Raw genomic sequence first — 21,182 nt, forward strand, 5'->3', positions numbered from 1 at the left:
TTTGAGGTGTTTTCTACATGCAAGAAAGCGTTCACCACAACATATAGTCACACACAAAAATTGTAGCGGGTCTCCTACTGGAATTTACTGTTTGTTTCCTCCCAGCTCTCCCCCACAACCTAATATGTATTTGCATTTGGCATATAACCTATTCTACTTGTTCCTTTCTTTTACCTCCAGGGTAGCCCTTTGTACCCCCTTGTCTCGCCTTGGGCAGGAACTGGCAACATTCAGTCACAGGGCTGTGTCTGATACCTTGTTAACTATTGATCGTATGGAGCAGGCCCGCACAGAATACAGAGGGGCCTTGCTGTGGATGAAGGATGTGTCCCAAGAACTGGATCCTGACACCTGCAAGCAAATGGAGAAATTCAGAAAAGTATTTATTTCCTTCTTGTTGCTAGCAATGAGTTCAATTGAACGTGGTTTAGTTGCAAGTGTCGACAAGGACAAACCATGTACAGTACCATTTCAGCTGTGGGGAGCCTAGCAGCTGCACCGACTCCAGGCACAGAGCTCACAGCTGGGTGTGTCTGGCCACCACAGCTTTATCTTTTATACTAGGATGCACCAGTAGGATGTTTTAAGTTTTCATTATAATATAGAGGTTCCATTTTGGTTAAGAACCCTCCTCCCACAGGGGTAACAGAAGACAGATCACCTCTCTTGACAAGCAAAGCAGCTTGCCTCATCATCTCCCCCAATTCCTGTTGTTGGTGGTGTAACTGCTGCCACTGCATAAGTTACTGGAGCTGATGTTGCTTCTCTTGTTTCTGTTGCTGTTCCTTTTACCACTTCATCAGGTTCTTCTGCTCCATGTTGTTAGTGTACACATATTATCCCTCTTGCTTTAAAATCCCTGACACTACATGTAAGCTGCTGAGGTAAGTCAGAAAAAATAAAACTGAAAAAAAAATTTACTGATTATTGAAGCAGAAGAAGGTGCTTATCAGCAAAAATCAGAGTATGTTACCATAAGCAAAAAATATACATCATAAAGATTTCCCAACTCAGGTGTAGCGCCTTGCCTTCCTCATTCTAGCCTCCCTGCAACTATTCTTTTAGCACTTTCCCTGACCAAAGAGAAGGGTGAAGGGACGTCACACTACTTACTTACTAACAGATACTGCCCCTGTATGCAGTCACAAGACCAGATTGTAGTGTATGCCTGCAAGTGGGCAATTAAAGGTGCTGTGGATTTCTGAATTTCCTGAGTGTTTATCTGAATGTTATGTCAACTTTAACATTGCTTTCTTGCATATAAACAGGATATCTTTTCATTTTGGCAGTGAAGAGACCATAATTAGCAGCTAATTTCTAAAATTTTTTACATTTGATTATAAATTCTTTAGGTCAGGGATAATCTCTACATTATGTGTGCATGTACAATACCTATAACAATGGGGCCTACAAATTACTCCTACAGATTGCCATGCAATCTTGAGTTTATAGATTCTCCAGGATGAGACTGCTATACATACTAGCACTGTGAAACATTTCCAGGGGTTCTTTTCTGCAAACACACACATATCTACAATCTCCTTTTGCTATTATATATTTCAACTTTCATGGTTCTAGGTGCAGATGCAAGTGAAAAATACCAAAGCCCAGTTTGACAAGTTGAAAATGGATGTCTGTCAGAAGGTGGATCTACTTGGAGCTAGTCGCTGCAATATGTTGTCGCATTTCCTTGCTATCTATCAGGTATCCGTGTTAGCTTCACAGAATGCCTTGTACTGGATATTTGAAGGAAATCTAACTTTTTAATATAATGTGGGAGAATGAAGTTGTTAAACCAGGGCACTAAAGTGTACAAGATCTTATAAGCAGCAATGCATTGGTGATGGCATCCTCTCTTCTGATATTTACAGGACATAGTTGATGGCCGATATCTCCATTGTGAAGGAAGCATTTGAATACACACACTGATTAATTTATAAATATTGCAATGACATTTTGAAATACATAGCAAACTTGTACAGACAATGCTCCTTCCTTTGGGATTTCTTGGAAGAATTTCTATTTTAATAAGAGGCTGTGTTGTATCCCAGGTTTAGAGAGTCAATGCATGAAGTTAAATTGCCATGAAGCTGAAGCAATGCTATGGTGGATCAGGCTCAGTAAGTTTGTGATCCATCCAACTTAAGAGTGTCCATTTTCCTCATTTCAATGCTTTTTGAATTTTAGCACATCTGGAGAAAACTCCAGAATGAGCTGAAAATAGGAGAGAAGGGAATGGAAACTAGAAATATGTATTGAAGAAAGGCATTTAGGTGGAAACATATACACACTATAGAAAGATGGGAGTCTTAGTTCTGATTAACGGGACTTCTTTTGAAGGCAAATGTTGCCATTGATGTTATATAGCCATTTTCTCACTTTGTCCCTAAAGTTACTGTAACACAGTCTCCACAGATTCAGCTATCAAAACAGAGCCTCTAACCAAAGAGCTTGTGCTTCCATGCAAGGCCTAACTGAGCAGAAGTACATGCCCAGATTCTGTTGCTCAGCTGTGTTTATTTTCTGCCACCTGCAGTGCTTCTGATATTCTCAGAACTCCCAAGCCGAATTCTCCATCCTGCTTTCCTACCTGAAGTGAACCCCAAAGGCTTTGCTCATCATTCGTCATGAGAACAGCTCTTAAAGCCTTCTGGATGGATTACAATGGCCCCTGGACAAGAGAACTCAGCTATAAGAACGAACCTGATCCCTGAAATAAACTGAACCCAAACAATTTTTTCCTTGTTTGGATAAATCTTCCCCCATCCAATATCAATCTTTTTCACTGCTACTCTCCCCCTAACTCTGCAGGCTGAAAAATCAGCGAGTCTCAAGTCACTCCTGTCCATGTTTCACAAGTAAGCGTGCTTCTGGCAGGAACCCTCAAAATAGAGAAACTTGCACATTTTTGGGCTTCTTGTTAAGAGGAGACTATCCATATTTATATATATTTTCATTCTTGTTGAAATAAAAAAATGGCAGAAGGGGTTTTACAAAATTGTTCCAAAAGATATCATGGACAGAGAGAAATCCTCCTTTCCAATCTTTCTCTCAACAGAAGAGTCTGTGCTCCTTCACACTAGTGAACTTTTCTGTTTTCTCTCTGTCCTGTCCTCTCCACAGCAATATCTGGAAGAAAAGACTGTAGTTTCAGAAGCAATTCTTCCCTCTGTGGAACATACAAAGTCCTATGAACAGCTGGCTGGGAGGATAGAGTTACACATTTCCATCTTGAAACATCCCTTACATATCATTCTTACTGAAATGGGATTCTCAGGATTGGGAAGAACTCCCAATTTGTTTAGAATTTGCTTATGTCAAAGGAGACAGGGAAATAATGATATAAATAGCTGTTAGAGGTAAGTCTGTGTAATATCTCCTTTGACTTTGCCCTTCTCAGATAACCCTTTTGCACTTCTGCAAGAAGACAGCAGGACTGATGTCCAAAATCCATGAGGAGTTCATAGGTGTCCACCCATATCACTCTGTTGCACTTGAGGTGAAGTTTTCATGTTATTTCTGTAAAATACAAGGTTCTTGAAATGAAAACTTTTTTTTCTGGAGAAGTAAATTTCAAATTCGAATAACCATTGTAATTTTTTTGTCTAGAATTAAACTAATGACAAGTCTGGCACAAACAAGTCCATTCCCCATTCTCATTTTGCAAGTCTATCAAATGGATAAATAAGTTGTTCATTTATCGGATTTTTATTTAAAATAAAACAAAACCAAAAAATCCTGTGGTCACACTTTATATTAAAGGTTCCATTTATAAAAATAGAATATATAAGGGGCTAATAAATAAGTGATATTTTAATAAATAGTTAATTGTTAGAGTATTATAGAGACCAACAGATCGCTTATTACTATCCATGACTTACAACTCCGTCTAATGATGTGCTCATAATCATCTATAACACATACTACTCATGTCTGGAACAGGCCTAAAATATCTATTAATCTTTATATAAATCATTTATAAATGGAATCTATATAAAGTATGACCAAAATTTTAGTGCATCTGTGATATTACAGTGTAATTACAGTCACAGTATCAAAAAGTGTAACCAGAATTTCTTAATTACAAAAAATGGTTGTTACAACCAGGTAATTGAGAGAAAAGTTACTGCTACATAGATTACCGTGTTCAAATCATTAGACTGGAGATGTGAATTTGTAGATATCATCAGTTCCCTCTCTTAAAATATATTTTCTCCACTTCTCAGCAACCACAGGAGCCTTCCCTAAACAATCCCACTGAAGAACATAAAGAGAAGATAGAGAAAGACACCATCAGTACAAACCTTGATAAGTAAGCAGGAAGAAAAATGATGTGAGATTGTAGAAGATTAAAAGCAACACGTTGAACATGTTTGGTGTGGGTATTAGGAAGAGGGTCTCTGCTTCCTAGTATTCATAAATAATAATATATAAACTTACTTTCTTCTCCAACATGCATTTTAAAACCCTTTTCATTCTTTTTCCACTTTGGCATTTTCTTGATTTTTTCTGTTTCCCACCCCCCTCCACCAAAAACAACATCTCATCTTGTTAGGTTAAAATAATTGTTTGTAGTCAGTGTTCTTAGCCAGATTAGACCTTCTTTGATGATAACTTGTTTATTAATTTATATATGTTAAACAAAAAATGTTACACAACTTTGCCAAAGTTAGCAAAGTTACACAATTGTTTATAAGAAATATGTCAATCTGTAACATCTTTTAGAACCTATTGCAATCTTAATAAAAACAAAACAGATATAGTAAATAGATATTAGCTTATATGAGTTACTCTCTATATATCTGTCAATACCATTTTCTCACTTCATTGTCTTGATCAGTTTCCATTACCTTAAGTTCACCAAGCACAGAGAAGTTAATTTAAAAAGTAAAAATACAAAATGAACACAGGCCAGGATGGTCTGAAAAGGACTGCCTAATGTTAGACTTCTAAATCAATAGTTGGGCATTTAATAAATGATGTAGTTTATAGAAGTGCTGAACACTTATTGGGAATTAAGGGAGTTCAGCCTTTTCAAGATCTGGCTTTAGCCCTGTAAATTTTGAGACAAGGGGCCAGATTTTCCTCTCTCTCATACCAGCGTAAAGCCAGAGCTACCTCATTGAAATTCTTCGAGTTACCTAAATGTAAAACCAACATTAGCGAGAGGAAAAGTAAGCCTTAATTCTTTCTTTAGCATTGAGCCAGTAACATTTCAACACATCTTGCATTTTAGTGCTCAATCTGACCAATTCTCTTTGGTTTTTGAATCAGGTTAATTTTGTTGGATGATGAAACTTCTATCAATTTGGAAAGTGAAGCAGGTAAGATGTTAAATACACATATATTTTGGATTTCAGGTAATTTGATTGGGTGACACAAGTAATGAACTCACTCCCAATTCATGCCTATAAAACCATTAGCTTGCCACACACCAATGTGTAGTTTATAGTCCTGATCTTACATGGTATATCTTTAAACCCAAACACACAGACTATATGCCTGTACAACCTTAATTCAGCGTCCTTGTGTATATACATTATGATACTATTGTTTCCACAGGGCTGAAGTCTCATTCGGTACATATGATGGACTGTGTTCTAGGGATGAGTTCCCTAGGTTTATAAAAAAGCAATGCAAAAACCAGATATTCCATTATATGAAGTGCAATCATAGCAACATCCAGAGGGGTCATCTGCAGGATTAGAACCTTTTGATCCACAGCACAGACCTCTGCTGCTTGAACTAACCAACAGCAGTAGTAGATTGGTTCACGTAGAGGATGACAGTCACTAGAAGGGGAATGAGACACAAACTTTGACAGGGCGGTTCACAGGTATTTGCTAACAGCAGAGGAATATTGAGATTTGGGAATCTTTGGTTCTATTCCTCAACCATTCTGGGTTTGAAGGGGATATGTCTAGTGGTCACAGATCCTTCTGCCTATTTCGTTGCAAGCCTGACTCCTGCCACATCACCTCCAGCCTGAGCTTTTCTCACTCTTATCTCTTCCCTGGCTCCTCATTCCAGTTCCAGTCTCTGCCAACCAACCCCAGGCTTCCCCAGACTCTCAATCCCAGTCTCCCCCAACTCCTTGTTCAATCTTAGGCTCCAAGTCCCCCCCGCCCTCCTTCCCCACAATGTCTCCCAGTCTCCTTGCCCACCTTTCCTAGTCTTTCTCTCCTCTCCACCCACACTGGCTCCCAGTCTCCTTAACTACCCAATCCTAGCTTCTCCATTAGTTCCCTGTTCCAGTTTCCCCATTTAGGTTTCTAAGTCCAGCTCTTGTCCCCTCTGTAGTCGACTCAGCAGCTTCCTCCTCCACATTGTCTGGTGAGGATTGAAAGCACAGGTAAGGCAATCATCCTGCTCTCAGTTCCTGTGCCCAATGCTACAACAGCAATTTCAGAGAAAGTCCTGCTTAGTCCTTTTAGTGCTGGGCTAGAGACTGCTCAGTGGAGATGGAATCTTCTGAGCATTTAGCTGCCAAATTCTAACAAGTTTCTATTGAGCAAATGCAAACAAATTTTTCAAAGGCTCATAGTTTGGCTAAATTTGTGTATTTTTTTCATACAAACAGCAAAAGGCAGATCTTTGATCCCAGGGGGACCCCAGACCATTTTCAAGCCCTTATTTGAAAGCATGTAGGCACTCCAGCTTCTGAACAAAACAGCTTTTTAAAAAACAACAACATAGGCAAAACAATGTATTTTCCCCTAATCATTCTTGGGAAAGGCTGAACTATTTTGCTGAAACTTTCCCAAAACACTCAGCCTGAGGCAGACATCCAACATGCCAAACTTTGGCAAAGTTATAAGCAACTGAAAACAGTTAACCGTTAATTTATGCACCCCCCATAATTGTTTTTGTTTTTTACATAAATGTAAGGTGCTTCTTAAAAAGAGATGGGCACTCTATTCCAAAGAGTGAAATCCACCTTGATCTGTGTGTGTGGGGGAGAGAATTGAGCAGGGGTGGGCAAGCTACAGTCCGGGGGCCACACCCAGCCCTCCAGACGTTTTAATCTGGCCCACAGGGGAGCGGGGTCCGGGACTTGCCACGCTGTGGAGCACCAACCGAGGAACTGGGTCGGGGGCCTGCCCCACTCTGTGCAGCTCCTGGAAACAGCGGCATATCCCCCCTTTGGCACCTACATGTAGGGGCAGCCAGGGGGCTCTGCACACTGCTCCTGCCTCAAGCGCCACCCCTGCAGCTCCCATTGGCTGGGAACAGCAGCCAATGGGAGCTGCAAGGGTGGTGCCTGCGGACAGGGCAGCGCACAGAGATGCCTGGCCATGTCTCCACATAGGAGCCGGAGGGGGGATATACTGCTGCTTCTGGGAGCTGCTTGAGATAAAAGCCACCTGGAGCCTGCCCTCCTGACCCAGCTCTGACCCCCTCCCAACCTCCAAACCCCTCAGTCTCAACCCGGAGCATCCTCCTGCACCCCCAAACCCTCATCTCCAGCCCCACCCCAGAGCCTGCATGCCCAGCCGGAGCCCTCACCCGCTATCATACCACAACGCTCAATTTCGTGAGCATTCATGGCCCGCCATACAATTTCCATACCCAGATATGGTCCTCAGGCCAAAAAGTTTGCCCATCCCTGGAATAGAGAAACAATCTCAAGCCCTATGTATTACATAGGTCTCTGAGTAGATCTATTGGGGAAGGCAGTGGACAGAGAGGATACACAGGGAGGACTTGGCACCCTCTGGAGGAGGGTCAGTGCTGGCCCCAAGTGGGCTTGTGCAAAAGTGGTGGTGGTTGGGCTGGAGGAGGGACTTCTGTGTCTGTGACAAGGCAGATCTAGTGACCAAAAATTCCTGTTGAGGAATCTGTGGAGGAATTGGCCCCTATTGCCAAAAAATTCTTTATGCCACTATGCATTATGCTGATTATATTTACCATCTTTTAAAAGATATTTTTAGAAAACATGCAGTTTTAAAATGTTTATTGATGCTCTTCCATATCACTCTGCCTGGTTGCCTTAAGTATCATGTACAGATCCGAGGGTGGAGAAGAGTTAATACTATTATATTTTTTAATTCTTGAAAGTTATAGAAAGCTATTTTAGCTAAATCAGGATGTTATGAATTTAAGGTCCAGTTTCATGCCTTGCTGTGGTTATGGATGAATGTTGTATATTGCTGGTCATCTTCTCAGTGGTATAACCCATGTAGTTCTAGCTATGGAAGCTCATAATTTCAGACCTTAAAACTTTCATGTTTCTTCTTTGAGTACTATCTCTGTGGGTGCTCCACTGTAGGTGTGTCTGCGTCCCACCACTGCTGATCAGAAAACTTTGGGAGCAATGTCCATTCAGCCCGTGCATGCGCTGCCCCTCATGCTCTGCCATGAGGCTAACCAACGCTGTGCAGGCGAACCCTCCTCAATTCCTTCTCAACTGCCCCTGGTTAGAGATGGAGCTTTAGCTGTCCATTAGCGCATTATTAACCTCTTTAATATTATTAATCTTTAGCTACCTTTTGAAGCTTCTTTTTCTTTCTTACTTAGTTTATCTTTTATTTGGCCATTGCTTTAAAAAACAAACAAACAAACAAACAAAGGACTTTGTTCTTTCTTCAACCCCCTGTCTGGGGACCCTCTGGGATAGGGTATATCTGGCTCCCCAGTCTTCAAGAAGTGTCTGTGTTGCAAGGAATCTATCCCAGTGACTGATGGACGGTCTCAATGCGTCCACAGCCTGGGAGAGAAACATCCCACAGAAGTGTGGTTCATGCCAGCAACTGAAGCTGAGATCCAGAAAGGTCAGAGAACTGAGGCTCAAACTCTAACTCATAGAGGCAGCCCTTTAACCATCCGAGCTTCACCAAGACCCTGGATGGCGGGAAAACTCACTGCAACCCTCTACATCTAAGAGAGGTGAGCCCAAGGTGATGTCTACGAGCCACTCATGTAAGGCCTCTGGGAAATGGGCTGTGAGTGCCCATAGTAAGCCTCGATTGAGCCAGAAACAATCTCTGGCTCAATCAGTATCACAGGTACCGACGGCACTGAAACTTTCTAAATCCGGTACCCGGGGCTTTCACAGTACTGTCCTAATTGAGCATATGGGGTTGCTGAAGGAACCAATAGGCACAGGCAAGGAACCACTGATACCGTCTGGGTGTGAGAAACATAGAAAATCTGCCTCAGGGAAGGCACTGCCGATACTGACATTAACATCAGTACTGCTTATGGCACGCCGGGCACCAACAGACCATACTACCAAGCCCACATCACCGATGCCTTCAGTATAGACATCTCAGCACTGACAACACTGGTACAGACACCTTTGGTGCCGCCAAACTTCTGGTATGTGCAAGGCCGGCTCCAGGCCCCAGCACGCCAAGCGCGTGCTGGGGGTGGCATGCCGTGGGGGGCACTCTGCCTGTCGTCGGGAGGGCGGCAGGTGGCCCCGGTGGACCTCCTGCTCCACCGGAGCCGCGGGACCAGCGGACCCTCCACAGGCATGTCTGCGGGAGGTCCACCGGAGCCGCGGGACCGGCGACTGCCAGAGCGCCCCCCACAGCGTGCCGCCGTGCTTGGGGCGGCGAAATTGCTAGAGCTGCCCCTGGGTATGTGATGGACTTTTCAGTGTCTGACACACCGGATTCACATCTGCTCAGAACTAGGGCCACAGTACCAAGTTTACCCAGAGCTCTTGACTTGCTGGTGACCTCTTGTCCTGCACTACCCTTTTCATCCTCCAAGTCAGAAAATGAGCAAGAGGACGTGGTCTCCCACTCTTCTCACCCTCCATATGGTGCCCAATTCCACTATGGACCACAACCACCTGATCCACCTTATCCACAGCCTCCCTGGTTTGGGGAGCCAGGGTACCAACCACCGGTCCCCTTCCCACCCTCACAGTGGCCCTACTAGGATTCCTGGCAGTCTCAAAAACAACATGTCTTCCATAACTCTAGTGTGGCCTACCAGCAACCAAGAAGACATCCTCCTTCAGCTGTCGCTGTGAGGGCATCTGAACCCTCTGAACAGATGAGGGAGGAACAAGAGGCTGAAGTTGAGGAAGAAGTTACCCCTCAGGCTAATTTCTCATCGACATCTGCAGATGAGATGGTGATGTCCCCTCCGCCATTGATGGCAGATGACTCTAAACTATTTCAGGAACTGGCATAGCAGGTGGCAGAGGCACTACAGATTCCACTATTGGAGGTGACCAAGTCGCACCACAAACTAGTGGACATTTTACATTCTTCTGCCTTGTTCAGAATAGCCCTACCTATTAATGAGGCTCTTTTGGACTCTGCCAAAATCATGGCAGACTCCTGTATCAGTCCCTCCAACATGTAAGTGGGCCAACAAAAAATATTATGTGCTGGCAAAAGATAGTGAGTTCCTCTTCTCACACCTCCCAATTCGATCATAGTGGACACGATTAATTCAAAGGGCCACCCGGTACAACTGGGATTGGAAGCACCTCGATCTTTTTGGCAGGAAAACACACTCCTCAGCCACCCTTCAATTCCACATTACAAACTATCAAGCCCTAATGGCGAAATATGATTACCAGAACTATTCAAACTCAATTCCTTTATTGAGCAGCTCCCAGATTCACACAAGGAACAATTCAAGGCCATTACCAATGAAGGCCAACTGGTGGCAAAGACATCACTCCACTCTGCAGTCAATGCAGCCATGGTGGTGGGTGAACTGCTGGCTTGGGGAGGATAGCCCCCCAACCCCGCCCCTTCTGCCTGAGTCCCCATCCCTTCTGTACCCACTGTAGTCCAGCCCCCACTGTGGCCGCAGGCCCTTGCCCCAGGCTAGTGCCCCCCAGCACCCTCCAGCCCCAAAGCGCCAGTGAGCCAAGCAGCACAGCCCCAGCCCCAGTGGCCCCAGAGAGCTGGGCAACGCGGCCCCAGCCTCCCCAGGCTGTGCTGCCTGCCCCAACCCCCGGCCAGCTCCCCTGCCCCTGAAGGCACCCCCTGGCTGAGCTGCCAGCCTCAGCGCTGGGCAGGTAGCACAGCTGGAGCAACCCCGGCCCTAGCAACAGGCGGGTGGTGCAGCCGGAGCGCCCCTGGCCCCAGAGACGGGCAGGTGGCATGACCCCAGCACTGGGAGGATGGGTGGCATGGCACGGCACGGCCCCCAGCCTGCCTGCCCCAGAGAACAGCAGGCAGGTTGGGGCCTGGAAGTGAAGCATGGGGCGGGGGACGTCAGACTGTTTGGGAAGGCAACGCCTTCCTGTACCTATGATACCCGCTGCCCATGAATGCAGCTGACATGGTGGCATGTTCCATCTTTATTGCCATCATGATGAGATGACCCTCTTGTTTGCACCTATCTGGCTTCCCAAAAGAGGTTCAAACAACTGAGGAGGACCTTCCTTTTGAAGGTACAAAACTGTTTGCCAAAAAGGAGTAACACTTCCCTCTATATCTTAAAAGACTTCAGGGCTACTCTTTGATCCCTTGGGATCTACACACTTGAGTAGAAAAAGTCCTCAGCCATCATTCAAACCCTGCTCATTGCAATATTCATCTCAAAGGTCATATGAAGCTCAGAGGAAGAAGTCCAGGTTCCCCAGACAGAAACCATCAGGATCTCAATCTACTTCCTCTCAACCTTCCACCTCAAAGCGACGGTTTTGACGGGTTGGCTGACGTGCCCACAGAACACTCTCCTCAACACCACCTGATGCTGGAAAACCTCACCCATTCCTTTGGATGCCATCTCACCCCTTTCCGCAGCACCTGGGAATGGATAACCTCCAACCAATGGATGTTGAATGAAGTACCCATCTCAAATAATCTCCGTTTCACCCCTCCCCCCCACACACCCTCCCAACACCCTTCCCCATCCCTCTTCAGGGACCCTTCTCACAAGAGCCTGCTACAACAGGAGAGAAACCATCTCCTCAGCACAGGAGCCATAAAACCAGTGCCCACACACCTAAGAGGAAAAGGTTTCTACTTTCAATACTTCCTGATACTGAAGAAAAAGGGAGGTTGGAGGCTCATACTAGACCTCAGCGCACTCAACAAATTTGTCAAGGCTCAGAAGTTCACGATGGTCACATTAGCAACAATTATTCCAGCGTTAGAAAAAGGAGACTGGTTCTTGGCCCTCGACCTTCAAGATGCGTATTTTTACATTTCAATCATACCAAGTCACAGATGATTTACACTAGGCCAAGAGCACTCCCTTTTTGGCCTGTCTTCAGCCCACAGAGTATTCTCCAAGGTCTTCTTGGTAGTGGCAGCCCATTTACACTCCAAGGGCATCATGATTTATCCTTACCTGGAGAATTGTCTCCTCAGGGCACATTTCTTTTTCGAAGCCCAACCAATCATCCATACCTCACTGGATCTATTCCAGAATCTGGGCCTACAAATCAATGCACAAAAACTCAAAATTAATCCCAGTACAGAGGTTAGAATTCTTAAGAACAGACCTTGACTCCATCTGAGCAAGGGCACTCCTCCCACATCACAGATTCCTCAGCCTCTCCACGCTTTTAGAAACAGTGCAATCCAGCCCCTAAATTTCAGCCAGACACTGCCTCCAGCTTCTGGGGCATCTGACCATGGACACATTGGTTATAGCTCATGCCTCCAAGCATGGTTCGGTTTACAGACGGAACAGAGACAACCTAAACAAGCTACTATCGATGCCCACCAAGATCAAACAATCCTTGAATTGGTGGAAAGACCCAATAAATGTCTGCACAGGAATCCCGTTTGTTCAGCCTGCCCGACTACTAATGCATCCTTCATAGGATTTGGCTCACATCTCAACAATCTCACAGTGCAGGGCAAATGGTCTCCATCTGAGACATGCCTTCACATCAACCTGCTCAAACTCAATAGTCAGGGAATGTGTGTGCTCACTTCATCCGGCTGATCAGAGGCATGCACACAAAAGTCATAACGGATCACACGGCCTGCATGTATTACATAAAGAAACAAGGAGGGGGTAGGTGACCCTCCCTGTGCATGGAAGCACAAAAGCTGTGGAACTGGTGCATTTCCCACAATATCAGCGGCCTACCTACTGGGAGTGCACAACATGACAGCAGACAGTCTCAGTCACAAATTCCCACACGACCATGATTGGGGACAATGGGAGACACAGACAATAGACCTCTTTGCCACTTACCAAAACAAGAAATGTCCACAGTACTCCTTCAGAGTGGGGATTGGACAACACTCCCTGGGGGACTCTCTCTTCCTCTTATGAGGCAAGGGCCTTCTTTACACCTTTCCCCCATTCCCTCTATTACTGAAAGTCCTTTTGAAAATAAAAAGCAAACATCATAATTGACCGCCCCTAGCTGTCCCAGACAGACATGGTATCCTTGCCTGTCACAACTAGTGCTATGTCCACCAATGACTCTACTTACAGGTAGTAAGGTACTCCGTTTTCTCCGACACAACTACTAAGAGGTTTCTCAAAGGCATAGCGAACCTCTTTCCTCAACCCAGACTTCCTACCCCACAATGGGATCTCAACCTAGTACTAAAAGGACTGACCAGACCGCAGTTTGAACCCATGGTCATTTGTCCTTTAACTCACCTCTCCATGAAGGCAGCGTTCCTGATCACCATCACCTTGACAAGAAGGATAAGGGAAATAGGGGCTCAGATGGTGTACACCCCTTTATAGTGTTCTTCATGCTTAGACCGCATCCAAAGTTCACTCCCAAGATGACTTCCGCACTTCACATGAACCAACTCATTCACCTTCCAACCTTTTATCCCAAACCTCACAGGATACTAGGGAAACCATCCTCCATATGCTTGACATGAGGAGAGCCTTGGCCTTCTATTTGGACGAGGCAAGAGTTTTTAGAAAAATCTCAGAGTCTTCCTCTCCATTGCAGATAGGCACAGTGATTTCAGCTCAAGGACTCTCCAAATGGGTCTTGAACTGTATCAAACTCTGTTACCAGATTTGCAGTGTAACACCCTCATCTTCAATACTTTCACACTCTACGAGATCGGTCACCTCATCCATTGCCTTCTCCAAAGGTATCCCTATATCAGAAATCTGCAGAGCAGCTACCTGAGCATCTGCACATACCTTTACAGAGCACTATGCCATCCTGGGGACTCTGCTGCAAATGCCAGATTTGGTGCCACAGTGCTATTATCTGTAACAGACTCAACTCAGAAGCCCCAGCCTCCAGTGAGGGGTACTGCTTGGGAATCACCTACAGTGGAGCACCCATAGGGACACTACTCAAAGAAGAAGAGGAAGTTACTCACCTGGTTCAGTAACAATGGTTCTTCAAGATGTGTGTCCCTAAGGGTGCTCCACAACCCACCCTCCTCTCCTCTGCTTTGGAGTTCTTGTCAATGACTCTGCAGTAGGAAAGGAACTGAGGAGGGTTCACATGCGCAGCAGAGCATGAGGGGGTGGCACATGCGTGGGCTGAATGGACACTGCTACCCAAGTTCTCTGATCAGCAGCTCAGGGATGCAGATACATCTACAGTGGAGAACCCATCAGGACACTCATCCCGAAGAACCATCATTACTGCATAAGGTGAGTAACTTCCTCATCCAAGACTGACTATTTCCAGTCTTGGACCAAGGTAATTTGCAGTCCCTGTGTCTGATCCTCTTCTTACACTGCTGTAAATGATGAGTAACTCCATTAAAGTTGGTGGAGATACAGTGGAGTAGAACTGGTATAGAGAAGAATCTGGCTCTCAGTGTTTACCTGATCCATACTTGGGAAGAAAACTGAGAAAAAACTTATGTTTCTATTCTTACTTTTAACAGCAGCTAACAGAAAGCTGCTCAGAGGATTGGAATGTTTGCAGTAGTCCCACTGGAGATGGATTAGAAGGAAATTGAGGCAGCCAGAAGTGCTAAACATATAGAATAAACTGTGTAATTATGGAATAAAAACTATGGTTGTAGATACAAAGGAATTTATTCTTTGGTTATTATAAACCACATATGCAGTATAAATCTCTATATAGAGCTCTTTCTAAAACTGTACTAGAAGGCCCTAAGCGATGGCTTCTGCAGATCAATCTAAATTGTTTCTATTAAATAGCTGCATAGATTACACATGGGTACTCCATCTTTAAAAATAAATCTCCCACTCTTACTGGAGGGGAAGCCACTACCTTTGCAAGCAACAAAAACAATGTTTTTCACTCCACTCATACATTTCCTGGTTTTTGTTTGTTTTTTAAGTAAATATAAAGGTGCTTCTTAAAAGGGGGAGTACCATTCCAAAGTGTGAAATCTGCCTTGGGTGTGTGCGCATCTTGAGGGGGAGAATAGAGGAGCAATACCATGCCCCTTGTATTATGTAGGTCTCTGGGTAGAGCTGTTGGGGAAGGCCATGGACGGAGAGGATACATAGTAAGGACCTTGGAAAAATGGGCAAAACAATGTGTTTTCCCCTAATCTCATTCTTGGCAGGAGTTGAACTATTTTTGCTGAAATTTCCCCAAAATGCTCATGCTGAGGCAGACATGCAGCCTCGGAAATTTCCGCCTGAACAGTTAAAATTTGGCAAAGTTATAAGCAACTGAAAACAGTGTTACAATGGGAAGTGTTGAGCTACCTTAACCTGCCATGATCATTGTTTTTTTGTTTGTTTTTTAAAATAAATGTAGGTGTTTCTTAAGAGGGGCACACTCTTTATTCCAAAGGGTGAAATCCAACCTGTGTGTGTGGAGGGGGGGAGAGGGGATAGAGGGAAAATATCTATATTTGCTTAATATAAAACAAGACAAAAAACTGATGGGTACAGAAAATATTTGTATTATTTAAGAGGATATTGCAAACAGTGGAGACTAAAAATCAAATTAATCAATATCCTTTTTAAGGAACACTATGAAGATGTAAAGTTTGGGAGTTTTTTAGGTAGGATAACAATATCCTTCTCTACAGTGGACTATTCACTGCCTACATTTTATATATGAACTTTAAAAAAAAATAAACAGTGATTAACTGGATCCATTCTTTTGGGAATTTCATCTGTGCTGCTGCCTTTACTTCGCAGCTTTTCTGGGATAGTTCTCTTGACTTAGGCCTTTCCCCCTCCCCCCGGTTTTATTCCTGTGACAGAAGAAGAAAAAAAATTCAGATGAATGAGCTTTGTGAATCTAAGCTTTTTTGCCATGAGAAAGTTAAAGAAATCTCAGTATATGGAGAAAGTTAACATCAGATTAAGCACTTTAAAAAAAAATTGATATTAGGACGTGTAATTTTTTAGAACACTTATTTTTAAGATCCTTTTGCAGAATGATCAGCTCTTTGTGCTGGCCTGGTAGGATCAGTCATAGTAAAAAAAAAAAGTCCGAGATTTAAAAAAATAGTTAAAAGCGCAGCATCAGGAGGGCCTCAATTAGAAATACATATACAAGCTTACATCCCACCCTAGATGGCTTAGTAAAAACACAACCATATTATACTGAACCAAACGTTAAATGTGAATGTATATGTGAATTGATAGGATTTTTGCCAAGCAGTATATGAACCCCAGAGTAGCAAGTAAAGGAACATATACAGTAGAATCTAAGAGTTACAAATTGACCAGTCAACCACATACTTCATTTGGAACCAGAAGTATGCAATGAGGCAGCAGCAGAGACCAAAAAACAAAACAAAAACAAAAGATAAAACAGTGCAGTACTGTGTTAAATATAAACTACTAAAAAATAAAGGGAAAGTTAAAAAAATATTTGACAAGGTAAGGAAACTTTCTGTGCTTATTTCATATAAATTGAGATGGTAAAAAGCAGCATTTTTCTTCTATATAATAAAGTTTCAAAGTTATATTAAGTCAATGTTCAGTTGTAAACTTTTGAAAGGCCAACCTTAATGTTTTGTTCAGAACTACGAACAACCTCCATTCCCGAGGTGTTCATAACTCTGAGGTTCTACTGTAGCAGCAAGTCTGATAATCTCTAGACTGCATTTAATGAAGCTGTTTTACAAGGCCCAGCCCTACTGTCTCTCAGGCATTGTCTACACATGAAATAGCCCCAATTTAGCTGTGTCTGTAGCTGCACCAGTGAGCTGACTCCTAAGTGTAGGCAAGGGCAATCCAGCCTTAGGATGGATTGAGCTAATCATGGTTTATATGGCCCCTGATTAGCACAATGGGTACAAACTCAAGCTTGCCCTTCTATGCACATAAGGGTGAACACCCCTGTATCTACACAGTTTGTTGAATCAGGGCAATTCCTGGGTATAGAAAAAGACCTAATAAGTTCCTGCTTTTTCAGCCAAATAAAGACCTACTTGGTTCACTTCAAAGTTTCTCAAGAGAGACAGACAATTAAGGCAACTAAGTAGTCACAGGGAGAAAAGTAAAGTTCTGTCATGGATTAGAAACTAAGAAATGGTAAATTCTCAACATGAAAGTAGGTTAATAGTGGGATAACTCCAAGGATCCATACTGGGATGAATAGTGATGAATATATTTATTTATAATCTGGAAAAGGGAATAGACATGAAGGTCAATAATTGCAGCTGACAATTATTTAGGTTAGTCAAAACAAGGAAGGACTCAGGAACTTTAGAGGGATCCAATAAAGTCAGTCAACTGGGCAACACTGTGGCAGAAAAACTGAGCATAGATAAGTACAAGAGAATGCACAGTGGAAAATGGCCAGACCAAATTTAAAAGTTCTTCCACACACAAGTGACCCTTTTTGATACAGGAAAAAAAAATCTCATTTTGGAAAAGAGGGCTTGGATATTTACTCTAAAGCCAACGCTCACTAAGTCTCTTCCTAAAATCCCTCAATTCCTCAGGCTACTTATTCAAACAAGGTTTATAATACAAAATAAACACCCATGTTCTGCAACAATCCTTTGGGGAGTCCAAAGTACTGGTCTCCTACCAGCAACAATTTTCCTAGGAGACTACCTGCCTTTGATGTGCTTTTGAGAACTAGGTGTAGTTGTTTTGCCTCCTTTCCTTGACTGCCCTTTCCTCTGGATCCTATATTTCTACCTCCCAGAGAAGTATTGCCTCCTTTCATTAGGGAAGCTGGGATGTGGTATAACATGACCACAGAGCTCCCCCTCCCCCCGCCTTTTGGGTGCTGAAAAGTCTATAATACCCTCACAGCATTTGTATTACTCTCACACATTGCTGGATTATAAATTAATTGTAGTTGTTCAGGAAGAGATCTGTACTCACTTTGGACTGCTCAATGAAAATAGCTCATTGACCAGTTGTCAAAAATGCAGAAGGATATTAGGATGTATTAAAAAGGAGAGAAAATACATACAATAACAGTATACTATTTTCAGTAAGTCAATAGCACATCATCACCTTGAATACCCTGTTCAATTCTGGGTATACATGTGGTGTTATTTTAAAGACAAGGTGTCACTGTGCCTCAGTGGGTCACAGCGGAGGATGCCAGATTCAGGACAAACTGTTGAGAAATAGGGTAGACTTACCCCAGACTGGTGGTTATTATTCAACCATAAGCTATACCATGACAGTAGCAAAAGTAAACTTCTGGCTCACCACACTGCTTAACCAGAAGTCAAAAATGCCGTCACCTTAGGCATTTCACCACCCAGACACTAGACTTAATTATGAGTGGTTATTGAAAATCAGTTTAATCAAACAAAAGGTTCTTCTGATCCCAAGAAATCAGCCACAAAATCAGGTTAGTATATAACTCAGACCTTACCCAATAATCACGCTGCTGTCTATCCTTTAGTAACTAAAATCTAATGGTTTATTTATAAGAGAAAAGAAAGATTTACAATGGTTAAGGAAATCACATGCATGCAAGTGATTGCACAGTTCTTATATCAGGTTTGAAGCAATGATGGAATAAACTGCTAGTTTGCAGAAGTCTCTCTGGAAATTATCCAAACAGCTTGGGGGTCATCAGTCCTTGTTTAGAGCTGCCTTGTTAGAAGTCCTGTCCAAAGAAGTGAATCAGGAAATGAAGACAAAATGGAGATGTTTCCAGGGTCTTTATACCCTTTCCCATGTTGATGAAATTTTACTGTCCCAAACAGAGCCCACAGCACAGTTTGTGGAAAAGTACAGGCACAAGATGGAGTCCAGGGTCACATGCCATTACATGGCTTTGACTCGCAGGAGCAGCCATTGCTCACTTGGAGACCAAGGCATCCACAGGAAAGCCATATATACACTAGCACTTATGTTGGCAAAATTTTTGTCACTCAGGGGTGTGAAAAAACCCACCCCCTTGAGTGACATAAGTTTTGGCAGCATAAGCGCTCGTGTACACAGTACTATATCGGCAGGAGAGTGTGTCCCACCAACATAGCTACCAGCTCTTGTGACCCACTAACTTCAGTAAAACCACATGCAGATGTGAGGGTCTGTCTTGTTATCTTGTCTTCTGTGCAATATGAATTCATATTTTTGGCCAAATCCTGCTTTCAGTAACAGAAGTATAAGTCAGAGTGAACTTATGGGTACACCTTTGTAACAGAGCAAAATATGACCCTTCATTTTATATTACAAAGTTAGCAGGAATTTAGTAATCATAAGGACCACAGTCTGTGCTATTATTTTCTCAAAAAATGCTCTTCCAACTTATTTTCTTTCTTCCTTCAGTTTCCAGCAATCTGCTGGTAGATTATTTGGAAGGAGAAGATTTTGAGAAAGAGCTGTCATTACTGGATAACATACTGAGTCCCTGTTCAAGTGCTGGAGAGATCATCCAGGAATGTCAAAATGTGCTTGGGAGTCCTCATACCAGTCTCCTTTCACATAATCCTGCTACAGAGTCAGAACCTCTGCCTAGTTCATCTGGATTCCTACCTTCACAGCTCCTTGACCTTGGCCTTCATGCTGCTGGAAGCTTCAGTAGTAAGCATCTGAATTACTCAAACTATAGATATCTTTTTTATGTTTGTACAAAAGGCCAGGTGCTGCTTCCATTTGACAATAATGGCAAAACTTCCATAGAAGGATTAGGTGCAAATGTATTAGGGACTAAAAAGAACTGTCTTGCAGTAATGATATTGCAGTAGAAGTTGGGCAAGTACTGCAGTGATAAAGCTCAGAGTATTAACTAATCCAGCCAGGAAATCTGTAAATTATCCCCCCTTTCCAATAACAAAGTTTTGCTTCTTTCCAAAAATAGCGTGCTTACCTTCTGGCATGTTATAGACATAACCAAAATCTATTGATTCAGATTTGGAAACACGTAGCTCTGCAATTTATTAAATTAGGTTTTGATCTTCCAACCTTTTGTGAGTAGCCCTCATGTCAATGGGACCACTTGCATGAATAAGGATTATTTATGTGGGTAAGACTTGCACAAATCCTGAATTTGTCATGTATACAATAGTGCTTTTGAATCCACAAAGTATGAGCAAAATCTGCTAACTTGATAGCACATGTTGAGAAAATCTCCACTGTCCTTATTTTTGGTGACCACACACTGTATCTATAAAATACACACTGTTTAGACATTTTAAATATTTATATTTTCTGGCTTTTATTTTTAAGCCCTTTATAATATAGTAAAAAAGTCAGATACAGACTTTGAAGTGAACTGCTGAGTCTGAGTTACCCTAGAATTTCCAATTTCTTCAAGAACATTCAAAGAAAGTGTTGGGGCAAATTCTGTTTCCAGTTACACAAGCCTAAATCCAGATTACCTTCAGTTTTTCTTGGTTTACACTTGTGTAACCCAGAACAGAAATAGCAGGATTTTATATACTTTGTGAATAAAGTATCACACTGTAGCATGTTTGCAACTGTGGGACATCCAGAACTATCCTAAAGTGTGTGTGTGTGTGGGGGGGGGGATTACTGTTGATACATTAAACATTTTGTAGGTGGATAATATTTTCTTAGGCTATCCAAAGCAAAAAGTCTGAATCCTACCAGCATTAGTGCAAGTTCATAGTTAATTGCATTTACCACAAAATAATCAGTGTTCTACGTGGGATCTGTGTGTTTCACTCAGATGATGTTTTACAATATCTTCGGTATGTGGTTGTTGCTCGGTAATCCATTACTTTTTCCTCTAAGGTTGGACATCTCAGTCAGAATCTGTGCTGTCTCTTACGCACTCACTGCCTGGTAACCAGCCATTCCCTTCACACAGCACTCCAAAGATATCACCAACGTGTAAGTTATTTCTGTATCTTTGCAGCAGCGAGGTTTCTTCATAAGCAGTGTTTCATACCTAACATTTTTGGCTTACTATTCCAAACAGAATACTTTGC

The 21,182-nt window shown here is 42.9% G+C and overlaps 1 protein-coding gene across 6 annotated transcripts in view; it reads left to right on the forward strand.

Annotated features, from left to right (window-relative positions):
* ICA1L (islet cell autoantigen 1 like) overlaps positions 1-21,182 on the forward strand; it is a 66,412-nt gene that overhangs the window by 40,376 nt on the left and 4,854 nt on the right. For all 6 annotated transcript variants that reach the window (XM_039495939.1, XM_039495934.1, XM_039495936.1 and 3 more), the window contains 7 exons: positions 181-379; positions 1,579-1,704; positions 3,401-3,499; positions 4,227-4,312; positions 5,275-5,324; positions 19,558-19,812; positions 20,986-21,084. In XM_039495939.1, coding sequence (XP_039351873.1) covers positions 181-379; positions 1,579-1,704; positions 3,401-3,499; positions 4,227-4,312; positions 5,275-5,324; positions 19,558-19,812; positions 20,986-21,084 — 914 coding nt within the window. The remainder of the gene's footprint in view (positions 1-180; positions 380-1,578; positions 1,705-3,400; positions 3,500-4,226; positions 4,313-5,274; positions 5,325-19,557; positions 19,813-20,985; positions 21,085-21,182) is intronic.

The sequence above is a fragment of the Mauremys reevesii genome, linkage group 11 (assembly GCF_016161935.1).
Source record: "Mauremys reevesii isolate NIE-2019 linkage group 11, ASM1616193v1, whole genome shotgun sequence".
NCBI lineage: Eukaryota > Metazoa > Chordata > Testudines > Geoemydidae > Mauremys > Mauremys reevesii.